This window comes from Antechinus flavipes, chromosome 1 (genome assembly GCF_016432865.1).
Source record: "Antechinus flavipes isolate AdamAnt ecotype Samford, QLD, Australia chromosome 1, AdamAnt_v2, whole genome shotgun sequence".
In the NCBI taxonomy this organism is placed as follows: Eukaryota; Metazoa; Chordata; class Mammalia; order Dasyuromorphia; family Dasyuridae; genus Antechinus; species Antechinus flavipes.
The window spans coordinates 454082575-454098169 of NC_067398.1; the positions used below are offsets into that span (position 1 = coordinate 454082575).

The 15595-nt window shown below is 30.5% G+C and overlaps 1 protein-coding gene across 1 annotated transcript in view; it reads right to left on the reverse strand.

Moving 5' to 3' along the window:
* PREX2 (phosphatidylinositol-3,4,5-trisphosphate dependent Rac exchange factor 2) overlaps positions 1-15595 on the reverse strand; it is a 463645-nt gene that overhangs the window by 223164 nt on the left and 224886 nt on the right. The window contains exons 16-19 of the mRNA XM_051970075.1: positions 14921-15063; positions 14672-14764; positions 8839-8987; positions 3209-3294 (exon numbers count right to left, since the gene is read on the reverse strand). Of these exons, the coding sequence (XP_051826035.1) occupies positions 3209-3294; positions 8839-8987; positions 14672-14764; positions 14921-15063 (471 nt within the window). The remainder of the gene's footprint in view (positions 1-3208; positions 3295-8838; positions 8988-14671; positions 14765-14920; positions 15064-15595) is intronic.

The following is a 15595-nucleotide window of genomic DNA, read 5'->3' on the forward strand; positions in this document are numbered from 1 at the left end:
CTGAATTAATTTTTTTCCTTAAACTTGTACAGACCTCATTCAACCTTACCAGGAATTTAATCTAAAGTGGGGAAGCCCACTGTGCTTTATATAGGTTTAAGTGGGGAAAAATTATTTGATTAGATTGCCTAAGAATGGGCATGAAGTAAATAACATAATTCAAAGTTACAACCCATACCCCCCATTAGAATAAGTCCACTTCTCATTGTAATATGCATTCTTTCTTATTACTTGTTAATCAATCGGAATTAATTGCTACCTCAGATACATCCACTCTTCCAAGTACATATATACTTTGAACACAAAAGCATGAGGAGTCTTTAGCATTTGAGAGTATCATTGAACCTGTATTAATAAAATTCTATAATTATTACTAAAATGATCAATTATTCAGAAATCATGTCTCCATTAGTCGTTGAGTTTCCCCAATTAGATTAAGGGTCCTTTGAGGCAAATAATATCTTTTGCCTAAATTCCTGGAATTTAGCAGACATATAAACTTCCTGTTTAGTAACTAACAATTATATAGTTTTTCCTGAATGTCATAAAAATATTTTCCTAATAAAAGGAAATTAGCCAAAAATGATATTTAGAAAATCTGCTGATATGTAGTCTGACTTTTTTTTCTGTGTATCTCTTTATATGCATATGTAGCAATTTAATTTTTTTTTTACTCTGGTTTCAACAGCTATTTTTAAAAGGCAAGTATTAGAAAATATAATTATTTTATTTGGACTTAGTTTATTTTTTTAAACCCCCAGTTCCTTTACTTTTTCACAGAAACAAGCTTAGAAATAAGGAAATCTAAACTATTGATAAATTGACTAGAAGTTATTAGCTAAAAACAAAAGGTTTCAATATGGGAAAATTCCCCTCAGTTTAAAAGTATTAAATGTTACAAAGGAAGATGTTAGAAAAAAGGTGAAGCTGATTCCCACATGAAGATACTACCACTGTCCCAGTGCATTGCTCGACTCTGAGCCAAAATATGCATCCGTTGTCCTGTAGACAGCCAAAGATAGCAGATATCTTGTGGGAAAATCTGTTCATCTCACTGTCTCTGTCAAAATGCACAATTCCCTCTAAAAATTGTGTTTGAATTAGATTCATCTTTTGCATATGACAAAGTTGGTTCTCTATCTACTTCACAAAGTCTATAATAATTGGCAGAAAGTTTTCAAACTAACAAAGTATACCCACTGCCTTTGGCTTCTTTTTGTATCTTTAGTACTTAGTACAGTGCCTGTTTACATTTAATAAATGTATATTGACTGATAACTTATTTAGATTTAGTAGTGATGTTAGGTATTTTTAACTTAAATGCCAAAATGCTTTTGACATTTTTTAACAACACAAACATAGCAAAAAAAATAAAAGGTAACCACATACATATTGTATTCCATATTTTTTCCAAAATATATTAATTTTTCTATCCTTCAAAGTCCAAAATCCTTCTCATAGAAAATCAAATAAATGTTGTTTTATATAGCAATATATCCATTGTTTGACTGAGGTATTTTCCTTTAGTGTTATAGCCGGCACAAAGAGAATATCAATGATTTTTCAAGTGATTCTCCAGGGTCAAAAAGGGGAATACATACCTTTAAATTAAGAAAATGAAAAATAAGGCATCTAGTCTTGGTATCACATTTCAGGACATTATAAAATTAGTGTGTTATGAGATTTTAAACTGTGTATCAATTCATATGTCCAAATTTTTTAAAGAAAGAATATATAATATTTTAAATTATTTAAAAAATTGATTTTTAATAAGTTTATCTTAATAAGCTTCTAAACAGAGAATTTCCAGAGGCCTGATATTTGATAATAAGACAGCTATTTGATAAAATGTAGTTGGTTTGAAAGTCACTCTCCAACATCAGATTTTTTACAACAATTAGAATTTCTAGATGTCTAATTCTATAATGTTCTAGTTAAATTACACAATCAAATCTTAATATTTCATATAGCTCAGAAATTCTTTTAATTTATAAATTTATTTGATAAAAGATAACAAGCTGTTTAATATATTTGGCAGCTACTTTCTTACATTTTCTTCATTTTGTTAACATGGTTTCAATTATTAATTTATTTATCTCTTTAAAGTGGTTAAAATAGGCATAAACCATTTGTACTATAAGTAAATATTTTTAATTATACAATTAACATTTTCACCATTTTTTCAGTGCTCTAGAATGAGTTCAGTTATTTTCTGTTCTATCAATCGTTTTAATCTTACAGATAATTCTAATCTTGAAAATTTACATTGCTGGAATTTAGATGAAAATAACCATAGGTAATTACCAAAAAATGAATATGTTGAAAACAGCAATAACAAAAAGACAATCCAGACCATCCCTTGGCAGAACTGGAATACCCACTGAGGCATTTGTGAAACTACTTGTTTCATTACAACCTTGTTACAATGATAAATAAACTTCTTCGCCTTGGATCCTTGGATTTCAAGCCTACTTCTCACATGGAAGTATCTTCAACTACAATGGCCTCACTTTCTGATTGGATGATTCTTTCAAGAAACTCCAATCTAAGGAAGAAACTCAAGTCAAAGGTATTTTCATCTTTCTCCAGGAATCACATCTTGGTATCACATTTCAGAGAATTACAAAATTAGTATATTATAAAAGGTTTTTAATTGTATAGCAATCCATATGTCCAAAAATTTACAGAAAAAATATTTATTTTTTAATTTTGTCTAAAATTTTATTTTGTTATTTTAATAAGCTTCCACACAACAGAATGAGTCTGAATAGCAGCTGACTCATTTCCAAAGGATTATTTCAACCACACTGCAAGCCAGGTAGGGTCCCTCAATCCCTTTGTTTACCAGCTCTTTATTATTTGTCATCTTCTTCTATTCATATATAAATTCCTTGATGATAAGGGCTATTTATTTTCTTTCTGCTTTGATTTATAAACCCAGCTTTTAGCTTTTGTACCTGGCACAAAGTAAGAGCTTAATAAATTTCTCTTGACTGTGCAAATGAAATGAGTTTTTTCCTCCTAAAAGCAAAATGGAAAAAAAAAAAGGCAACGTGCCATTTAAAAAAAATCTGTTGTCAATAATTAAAAAGTAAAATATATGCAAATTTAAAATGCCAACTATATTATTAATATAATATGGTCATAAATATGAAAAATAAAGATATGAAATCAGAAAAATATGTGGCACTTAGATTGAATTTCATACCTCTTCCAACAGCATGTACTACTGAAGGACCAAATCCCCGAATCTGGAATCCAAGACCATCGGCTGAATCTGGAATTTTCACTGTCCTAATTTCAATGAAAATCCAAAATAAAACAATCAATGTTTAACTGTCATTGAAATTGTATATACTTAATCTGTTATGGATTTAGATTACAAATTAAGAAAAGTTAGATCACTATTTTTACTTAAAAGAAAAATAGAATATTTAAACAAATAAGAAAAACAAACAGCTATTTTAAGCAACATAGAAATACAAACTAAATATATATTTGTCAATTTTGTTCTTGTAATTATTTTTTAGTATCTTAGAAAGAAACAAATATGAACAAGATATATGCTAAAATGAACTTAACCCCCCCCCCAAAAAAAAAAACAGAAATAAATAAAAGAGCAGAAACAAATTAAAAGAAAACAAAAAGCTTGAAATAAATAAGACTAAAATTCAGGGAAAATGATGGACTCAAAACAAATGTATTATCACACAACACAGTGAGATTCATCAAGAATTTTTTCAAAAATTATGACTAAATATAAAAATGAATAGAAGAAAAATAAGGATAAATGAATGGATGATGGAATGAAGCTATGTAACAAATATTAGTAGATGATTTTTATACTGCTGATAAAAAATGGTTTCCAAATGGAAAAGTGGTGAATATTATAAAATTACAAGGCCAATAAGATCATGAAAATAAATTTCACTAACACTTCAAGGACATGTTAAGTAGAGTCAGAAGTAAATTAATGTGAAGAGTTCATTACAAAAAACTATCTTATAGCACAATGGCTATTTTTCCAACCTATTGGTTTGGCCAATGATCATTCTGAATATTTCAAAATATTCTTAATAGAAATGGAAATAATTTGTTTGTCTGATCTTAAGATCATAAATCTAGAGCCAGAAAGGACCTTATAGGCCAACCAGTCTGACCCCTGAATGTCACAGAGGAGGCAAAATCACAGAGAAGGAAAGTATTTTATGAATTTCTTATTATTATGAAGTTCTTAAGTGGCAGAAATGATATTTGAACCCAGGACTTCTGAGTCCTAAGTCATGTATCCTTCCACTACACCAAATTATCTTTAATAGTTTTATTAAAAATTAATTTATATAAAACTAAATTATTTGATTATTGCTAATACTGACATCAGAAAAATCTGTTTTCACACATCTCTACTCATTTGTTATTCAGGGCTGAATCTACTTTTTTTTGAATAGCATCAGTCTTCAGTGTTTTATCGTTTTGTTAGTGCCTATCAATGATACAATTCAGAATAAAATAATACTGGTGGTGAGAAAGAAAAGAAGACAAATATCTGTTAGAATTATTTTGAAAAGGTACAGACAGAGGAAACTCAAGTCTCCTTTTAATGGTGGATAAATCCTCATTTTGCTGTAATAACTTAGAGATTTAGAACTTTGCTGAATTGTTCTTGCTCTTGTTTTCTCAGATATCAAAGTGGCCTCTTAGGCCTTTTTCAGATATACCAATCAGACTTCCAAGAAAATATTTTAATGATCTAGAAAAAATAACAACAAAATTCATATGGAATAATAAAAGGTCAAGAATCTCAAGGGAATTAATGAAAAAAAATCAAATGAAAGTGGCTTAGCTATACCTGATCTAAAACTATATTATAAAGCAGCAGTCACCAAAACCATTTGGTATTGGCTAAGAAATAGATTAACTGATCAGTGGAATAGGTTAGGTTCACAAGACAGAATAATCAACTATAGCAATCTAGTGTTTGACAAACCCAAAGATCCTAACTTTTGGGATAAGAATTCATTATTTGACAAAAACTACTGGGATAACTAGAAATTAGTATGGCAGAAATTAAGCATGGACCCACACTTAATACCGTACTCCAAGATAAGGTCAAAATGGGTTCATGACCAAGGCATAAAGAATGGGATTATAAATAAATTAGAGGAACATAGGATAGTTTATCTCTCAGACTTGTGGAGGAGGAAGAAATCTGTGACCAAAGATGAACTAGAGACCATTACTGATCACAAAATAGAAAATTTTAATTACATCAAATTAAAAAGCGTTTGTACAAACAAAACTAATACAAACAAGATTAGAAGGGAAACAACAAACTGGGAAAACATCTTCACAGTTAAAGGTTCTGATAAAGGCCTCAGTTCCAAAATATATAGAGAATTGACTCTAATTTATAGGAAATCAAGCCATTCTCCAATTGATAAATGGTCAAAGGATATGAACAGACAATTTTCAGATGATAAAATTGAAACTATTTCCACTCATATGAAAGAGTGTTCCAAATCATTAGTGATCAGAGAAATGCAAATTAAGACAACTCTGAGATAACACTACACACCTATCAGATTGGCTAAGATGACAGGAAAAAATAATGATGAATGTTGGAGGGGATGCGGGAAAACTGGGACACTGCTGCATTTTGGTGGAGTTGTGAACAATTCCAACCATTCTGGAGAGCAATCTGGAATTATGTCCCCAAAGTTATCAAACTGTGCACACCCTTTGATCCAGCAGTGCTACTACTGGGCTTATACCCCAAAGAGATACTAAAGAAGGGAAAGGGACCTGTATTGCCAAAATGTTTGTGGCAGCCCTGTTTGTAGTGGCTAGAAACTGGAAAATGAATGGATGTCCATCAATTGGAGAATGATTAGGTAAATTGTGGTAGATGAATGTTATGGAATATTATTATTCTGTAAGAAATGACCAGCAGGATGAATACACAGAGGCTTGGAGAGACTTACATGAACCGATGCTAAGTAAAATGAACCAAGAGATCATTTTATATTTCAACAACGATACTGTATGAAGATGTATTCTGATGGAAGTGGATTTCTTTGACAAAGAGACCTAACTCAGTTTCAATTGATCAATGATGGAAAGAAGCAACTACTCCCACAGAAAGAACGCTGGGAAATAAATGCAAACTGTTTGCATTTTTGTTTTTCTTCCTGGGTTATTTCTACCTTCTGAATCCAATTCTCCCTGTCCAACAAGAGATCTGTTTGGTTCTGCACACATATATTGTATTTAAGATATACTGTGACATATTTAATATATATAGGACTGCTTGCCATCTAGGGGAGGGGGTGGAGGAAGAGAGGGGAAAAATCAGAACAGAAGTGTGTGCAAGGGATAATGTTGTAAAAAATTACCTTGGCATGGGTTCTGTCAATAAAAAGTTATTATTTTAAAAAAGAGCTTGAAAAGGAAAGAGAAAAAAAAAGATACAATTCAGAATAAAATAATACTGGTGGTGAGAAAGAAAAGAGGACAAATATCTGTTAGAATTATTTTGAAAAGGTACAGACAGAGGAAACTCAGTGTCCTTTTAATGGTGGATAAATCCTCATTTTGCTGTGATAATTTAGAGATTTAGAACTTTGCTGAATTGTTCTTACTCTTGTTTTCTCAGATATCAAAGTGGCCTCTTAGGCTTTTTTCAGATATCGTCTGTCTATAATGTTAACATTATGATGAAATGTGGATCCTACTCTGACCTCTAGTCAAGTCATTCTACTCAGTACTGCCTGTGAGAAACATTAAGTATATCTTGGGAAAAGAAATATAGGCTCCCACTGTGGGTTGGCAAATATAGCTTCCTACTTGAAATACTGTATTGTGGGAGAAAGGATAAATTTAATTTACTATAGGAATTAAGATATAGTATTTCCTGCAGAGACTAATATGTGTGAGGATTACTTAATGAGATAACAGATTAATAAAAATAAAGAAATCTTCATAAAGGTTTCTTAGTATATTAACAAGAATCAAACAGTTAAAGTTTAAAGGAGGTCATTATGATCTTCAACATTATATATTTTATTATCTGTTATGAAATGGGAAAAGATTTCAACAGATGAAAAAATAAGTTAAAATAAATATGGCAGAGAATAAGGGGGGAAATGTGGAAAATCAATGCAAAAGACATAAGGTGTGTGAAAGCAAGGGTGATGGATTAGAACAATCTTTTAAAAAAAAACAAAGAGAAAAATGATGAGCTTTTCCAATGTTAAAAAAAAATGTGAAGATAAAAGGCATGAAATGTGCTGCTGAAGTAAGAGAAACAATCAGATTATTACTGTCAGAGTTGAAATGGAATAAAAAATCATGTGACTCAATAAAAAGTAATTCTTAAAATGAAAAATCTGCAGATAAGGTAGAACTTTTTTTTCAATGTAATATTAATATAATAGAAAATCCCTAAAGATGAAACAGATCCCAATTTCAAATCAATGAGAAAGGAATAAAAAGAAGTAGCAGCCTAAGTTTTTTTTTAATTGCTATATTTTTCCTCTTCCATTTCTAGATATTTATAAACCATATTGGAGTGCCTCTCCAGTGTTTCTCTATTGGCTTTCCCTTTTATGCTATCACACTTGAATGGCTAAGAAGAGGAATTTAAAAATGAGGTTAGAAGGGCACACTAAAATCAGGGAGCCCTGAATTTAATTAGCCTCAAAAAAATATTTGTGTGACCCTGTACAAGTCTCTTAACTATTGATTCAGTCCAATTAATTTTTTTTCTGTAAAATGATAATAATAATAGAACTTACTTTTCAGGGTTATTTTAGGAATCAAATGAGATGATAATTGTAAATGCTTAGCAAAATATATGTGACATAAGTATATATAAATATGGAGGAGAGGGAAAACCATTCAAAATTATTTTTCTCATCTACTTAACTTATTTACCTCTAAAACTAAGTAAGGCAGTTACGAGGTATATTTATTCTTGCAGATCACTTTTTAAGCTTACCAATTATTTCAGAAAAGCTAATGCCCTAGGAAGGGATTTAACATTTTGAAAAAAACAACTTGGATATACAGGATAATCTAACATATATTGAAGAAAATAAATATATTCTAATAGTGAATTAGATCAACTTCCCTTATCTGGAAGCTCAATTTTTTTTTTTAGAAAAAAGCCATGAATCCAGTATTAAGCAAAAAAGATTTTTGACTATTCCAAATAGTTGTCACTCAGAACTCCTAAATTAAATCTATCAGCTGTACTTTATGCATAAAGCTTTTAGATTTTCTTTCTAATTCTATTTACTCTTGGCTAAATTGATTACACAGCCTGACCTGTATTTGTAGAAGGAGTTTCCTCACCAGAGAATTTCCTATACCAGAGAAATTAATGGTTCAGAAGCCATTTGTATCCTGATAACTAAGACCTATCTCACAAAGTTACTGTGAAGTTCAAATGAAACAATATCTATAAAACATCGTAAGAGTCATTATTATAATAAGGATGAGATGAGAGACATGATTTCACCAGAGGAAAGAATTTTTTATAAAACTAAAATTCTGGTCCCTAAAAGATTCATTATGATCTTCTCAATTATTAGTACAACATAAATGTGAAATATTCAGATATTCAGTCAAATATGATCTCAATAAAATTGTTTAATTGTAGACACAACCAAATGTTTTACATGATATCACTATTTCTACTAAAGTTGTCTATTGAGTAGTTATTTTAATCCAAGCAAAAGGTTATTTAATTTTAGGAATTAGTAACTGTATTAATTTTTATAGCTTTGCTATTTCACTTATCTCTATCCATTTTTGAAAATAAAAAGTAAAACAACTTACTCTCTTGGTTTTGTGCTCACAAGAACTCTAAGAGGCTTTTTGCTGTTTAAGCATGATTTCAAGAAGCAATCCACTTCATTGAATGGTCTCATAAAAACTAGATCACCATTAATGGCAAAAATTTTCTTCCCAACTTCCATTCCAGCCATCTAAGAGAGAAATAAGAAAGGGGGAAGAGGAAGATTGAATTATACTTGAAGTTATTTTTTTTTTTACCGAAAAACACATTAAAACTGAAATAGAACATTATAAACAGATTTTGAAATTTGTTTTTATTTGCATACAGGCAAAAAAAAAAGAGAGAGAGAGAATCCAATAGGGAGGAAAGAATGCTAGAATTGGAAGCAGAAAAACCAGTTTTGAACGATGGCTCTGATATTTCTCAGTTGTATAATTATTCAATTCTGTTTTAAAAAGTATTAAATACTGAGTACTATGCATGAGTAATACAAATATACAAACATAAAAGTCTCTGCCCTCAAGAAGCTTACATTCTCAGTCATGTCACAGGATCCTATCATAAAGGCAGAGCTGGAAGAGCCTTCAGAAAGGATGCCCTCTCATTTTTTTTAATTAAAGCTTTTTATTTTCAAAACATATGCAAGGATAATTTTTCAACATTGATCCTTGCAAAACCTTGTGTTCCAATTTTTTGTCCCCTTTGCCCCATCCCTGCCCCTAGATGGCAAGTAATGCAATATATGTTAAACATGGTAAAAATATATATGTAAATAGAATATAAGCATACATATTTATACAATAATCTTGCTTCACAGGAAAAATCTGATCAAAAAGAAAATAAGAAAATAAAATTCAAGCAAACAACAAAAGAAGTGAAAATGCTATATTGTAATTCACACTCAATTCCTGCAGTACTCTCTTTGAGTATAGATGGTTATCATTATGTCCTTTCATTTTGCAAATAAAGAAAGCCATCCTGAGACCTAAGGAAGTTTTGATTTTCTCAAAGTCACACAGATGTAGGGTAAAGGCAGTATTCCACACTCCCACTTCTATTAATATAATGTAATAATCTTATTTGTCTCAGTTTTCTTATCTATAAAATGAGCTGAAGAAAAAAAAATGGCAAACCACTCCAATTTCTTTGCTAAGAAAACTCCAAATAGGGACATGAAGAGTCTGATATAACTTTAAAATGACTGAGCAATAAACTTCCCCATTCTCAAATATTTCTCATCCTCCTCTAGGCAAATCTAAATCTATTTTCTAAAATCAATTTAAGATTTGTATTATTTTTTCAAAGAGAGGTAAGGATGTTCTGGGCAGCTAGATGGAATAGGGGATGAGGTGCTGGCACTAGAATTTTTTAAAAATCATCTTCCTGAGTTCAAATCCAGCCTCAAACACTGTACAAGTCACTTAACTTTATTTGCCTCAGTTTCCTCATCTGTAAAAGGAGTTGGGAAGGAAATGGCAAACTACTCCAAGAAATTCCCAAATGGGGTCATGAAGAGACAAGCATGACTGAAATCAATAACAACAAGGGGATGCTGTAGATGAGAATGTTATATGCCCTTTCCAGTCACAAAAATGTCTATATAACATGTTTTAAAGAATTACAGAATAGCAAATTTCTTATTTAGGTGTGTTTTTGAATCAAGTCATCAGGTATTTATTAAAAGGCAGTCCTAACTTGCTTATATAGTTGATTAAAAAAAAAAAAAACTTTTCAATTCCACCATGCTTTTAAAGTGTAAATTACTAACATTTTGGTTTTCACTCTATTTCACTTTCTCCCCCTATTCCTCATCTACTTTTCCTATCTTCTCACACAACACTGACTATATTTCACTGCTATTAAATCCAACATAAATCAGTGACCTTGGCAAGAAAATACAAATAAAACAGAAAATGACACAATTTATGTCATGCAGACTAATACCAAGTAGGCTACCTTGTTAACACACACATATTTACATCAAAGTCTGGAATACTGTCAATTTCAAATGATCATGAAACAAAAGAACTTTCATGCCAGAATTCCAGTTCAGTCAAAATCACGGTTTGTAAGGACGAGTGGAGCCACTAGTGTCCAAACATAAAGGACAATGCCAATCCAGCTTGAAGAAATTTTCGCCCAGACTGAAGTCCATTTACTGGTCATCTCATGATGAAATAACTAAATAATCACCTCAGAAAGTGAGTCTATGAAATGTGTAATGTAAAAAGAAAATATATTATTTTTAAAATCAATTTAAAGTCTACCTTTTTCATGAATATGAAATTATCTGTGCTTTCCATAAACCTTTATTGGGTTGACCCTTAATAAATCATGACACACTTAATAATTTGGAGGGAAAGTGAAAAAGGAGAAATAACACAATTAAGTTTATTGATTTCTGTGAAACTTGATTCAATTTTAAAAGTCTGACCATGTACTCTATTTCATTTGTATAAACCTTATCTTCTTATTAAGACTATATATCCTTTAAGAGCAGAAACCACATATCACATTTCTTTTGTATAACCTAGAGACTAAGGGAAAAGTTGTTTTAGGTATTGAATAATCTATAAAAATCATCACTTATTAGAATAATTTACAACTGCTTCTCTTCTACTTCCCTTTAGAGAAATTATTTGTGTTCTCTCTTTGGGCCTGTCAATAAAAAATGGCATCACTTTAAAAGGATAATAACTAAGAACTGGAGAGTAAGGACGTTTCTCATCTCAATTAATATGTTATCACATCCTTTATGGTCCTTAACTACATACAGTTCTAAACAATATCTTTCACTGTGTTCTCTATCTTGATTCCAAATTAAACTACTCTGAAAATTGGGTTAACCATTTCAGGTCACCAGAGAACTGTATTAATATAGTGAAATAGTGTCTGTAACAGCAACTTAGAAATTCTAGTACATGAGCTTCTTAGACTATGTAGATAAATTGAGAAATTGTTATTCAACAGCTGTTATTACTCAAAAAAACCTTATTAACCAATAATAATTTACATTGGACATGGTAATTTGTGAAGTAAAAGAGTAAAAAGAAAATGCATGCTTCAGAAAGTTAAGTAACTCAAATATAAAACTGAATAAATTCAAATTTCACATAAAATCCAACCCCACTTACACTTGTTGATTCATGAAAAGCAAAACTAGAAGAGGTTGTGTAAGACCCAGATTTCTAAAATGTGGTTTGCAACCCTATATAAAGTCTTATAACTGAAATTATGATGAATTGTCAGTAAATATTTGATTTGTATACTTATTTTATATAAGTATATACCCAGGGTCGTGTAAAAATTTCTTGAGTGAAAATGGGTCATAAGTGAAAAAAAATCAAGAAGCCCTGATGTAAGAGTTCCATCTAATTGACAAGCTCTGCTAAAGCACATTTTATTAAAAGCTATAGCCAGAAGAACTTGTTTTAGAAACATTTCCTTTGGAAAATACTATTTTCCCCAGAGGCTCTGGAAGATAATGAAAGTAGTGTTGCATTTTGGTTTATTTTTTTTTCCATGACTGGACCACTTAACCAAATTTTGATCTAAAGATATGTAGTTGGATAAAAGCCTTTGTGTGTATAATTTGGGTTTGAATGTATATAAGTGTTTTGAGGGCACAAAGAAAAATCTGGAACACAAGATACAGGAAAATGGATATTATTATTGTAATTGGCATCCACTGTTTTGTCAGTATTCTGAGCTGTCTAGAATAAAACTTTCACACCTATTAGCAAATAGCTGAAATTTTGACGTTATTAAAATTGTGAGATTTTTAGATATAATGATAGCATTTTAGAATTTTGAAAAAAAAATTGGTGCCATTTTCTAACAATGAGTTATCAAAAAGCAGAATGAATTGCTTCATGAGGTAATGGATCTTTTTTCAGTAGAGGTTTTCAATCATGATTACCATTTTGTCATCCATGTTATTTGAAGAATTTGTGGTCATGTATGGTTAGGATGAGATGGCCTTTGAGATCTTTTTCAGCTTTGAATTTCTATAATTTAGCAATATATCTGAAATGCAATTAGATTCAATACCAAATGCTACCACACATTTTTCTAATCCAATGGAAAGTAAAAAAAAAAGGTGAAGAATTTATTTGGTGATTATCCATCATAAATTCTGAGTGGTGTTGAAAATGAAGCAAGTAACTCCACAGAAGATTTCTGAATATAAATTATATAGTATAAGTTCATGATGCCTTTCTTCACAAGGTTGATAGGGAAAAAGCATGGATGGTTCAGTGCAAATCTGTCACCACTAACAGAAACTACAACCCCAAGCAAATACCTTATTGATTGGGATCACTAGCATTCTTCTTCATATTGGAAAGAAAATGCATTATTATCTCATTGTCTACAATAAGAGTAGGGAGTTGTAATGAAAATACAAGAAAAATTTTAAAAATTATATAATCACAAGTACTTGAAATCAAAATGAGGAGCTAAATATGTAAGGTGACATAACATTTATGACACAATGTAAGACACAAAATGTAATATATATATATATATTAAATATAGAACTCTTGAGAGGAAACAAAGTGAAGGAATACTCATTGTATAATGGATTGTTATTATTTGACATGTATTACTATCATCTCAATGAAGAAAATGTCCTTTTATAAATAAAGCAGACTTTCTTCTGTCCAAATTCTGTCAATTAAAATCAGAAAAAAATGTACATTTAACTTGGAAATCATTTGGGAGTAGACAATGGAATAAATAGGAAAATAAAAAAAAAACTCTCTTTAAATGGAATATCTTAATAGTGTAGGGTTTTCAAAGGGCATTTTAAATAGGAGTGTTCTGGAGACATTTTGATTCAGCATACAAGAACTAACTATTACATTTTCCATGTGAGCTTTTACACAGAAATAGAGTGAGATTCTATTTTTTAAAAAAGGGCTTGATTTATTTTGATTTATTGTTCTGTATATTGGCTATACTTAAGAAACTATTAATAAAACAGATCAAACTTCAAAGTATGCCCCTTGAATTTTTTTTCCAGAGAGAAAAGTCCATTCACCAGCAAATCTCTTTCTTTACATATATTATCTCACTTCATCACAGCAACCCTATGAATTGCATATTTTTATTATCCTCATTTTATGGAAATGAAACTGAAGCTGAAAAAAGTTTAAAGTGACTTTTTAGGAGACAGAAATCTAGAAAATATCTAATGCAGCATTTGAATTCTACCTTGAGATAAACATTATCTCCACTAAGGCAGCTAGATGTAGATCTAACATAGTTCTTCTACTTAATGATTTTGTTGAGTTCCAGTAAAACTTTAATTATTAGGAGTATACTAGAAACACCAAATCAGTCACCAAGTCTCCTAGTATTTCAAGCCAGATTATGACCAAAATTGAATACCCAACCTCATCATCTTAAACAATCTCTGCATTCCTGGAGTAAGGAAAGAGAGGACAGAATTGACAGATGTCCTTGGAAGGTAAAGAGCCAATAAAAAATTTTCCACAATATTCCTTAGTCCTTAATGAAAATACTTAAAGGACCTGGAATTTCCATTCATTTAGGCTTGTGATTCTGGGAATCAGATAGTAAACTGAAAGTAAATAAATATTATATCTAGGAAGAAATCACAACCAATGCATCAATAAGGATTTAGTGACAAGTTACCATAAGCCACACACTTTACTATGCAATTGAGTGCTTGCCCTCAAGGAACTTAACTTCCAAGCAAGACAGCACCTACCAATACAAGTTTCTGCATAATACATACAAAATGAATTAAAGATAGTTTGAAGTAAAGTATGAGATGGTTCCTTACATTCCATGTTTTACAAATTCAACAAAAATCCTAAACCATTTTTTTAAAAGACCAAATTTTCTTACCTCTGCATTTGATCCCTTTTCTACTAATTTAATTATTGGAACTTTATTTTTATCTTCTAATCCAAAACCATAGCTTCCCTCATTAGATTTAATCTGAAATGGCATAAAAAACTGGTGTTATTCAATCAGATGAAACAAAAGGCAAATTTCAAATAGAATGATATAAAGTATAATAGTATTAAACACACTGCTTTATTTTCACTTAGTATCTATTGGAGGGGAAAATCCATAGATTATCCAACAACTTACCAGTAATGATTTAGCAATAACATTTTCCACAACTTTTAAATCATGCTTCATAAGTCTATGTTTCATGTTTGATCCTTCCATTTCTTCATCCGCAAAAAAACGAAAAAGTAGGGGTTCATCTTTAAATTCACTTTTTTCAAGGACTAAACAAAAAAGTAAATTTATATTTTTAATAAACTAAAAATTAATGGATATCATAAATCATTTGATACAAAGTGAAATCATTAATGACCTGGATTGTATGGTCCATAGAAAGGATTAGGATCTGCTTACATTATTAAGAATATCTCCTTTTTTCTAGAATTCCATAGCTCAAAGGACAAATATTTTATTGAAGCTACTAAGGGAATATGAATTTCAAAAATTAAAAACATGTTCTAATTTTAACATTTCTGTTATTAGCAAAACCTGTTGCTCTCAAGATGACATCTGTAGCTAAACAGATTACAATATTGTATCCAAGAAAATCATGAAATCCTGACTTGGAAAACCTACTGGGGACATGGTTATGCCCTTAACACATAATTATGTGTTTTGGAAGTTTAGTAAACATTTTTAGGATGTTTTTAAAATCCTAAGTAACTATGAAAAAAATGTAAATGTGTTGCATGCTTGCCCTCAGATGTGTGTACAGTTCCCACTGAATTAAATATTTGGTTGAGAACTTCTGTCCAG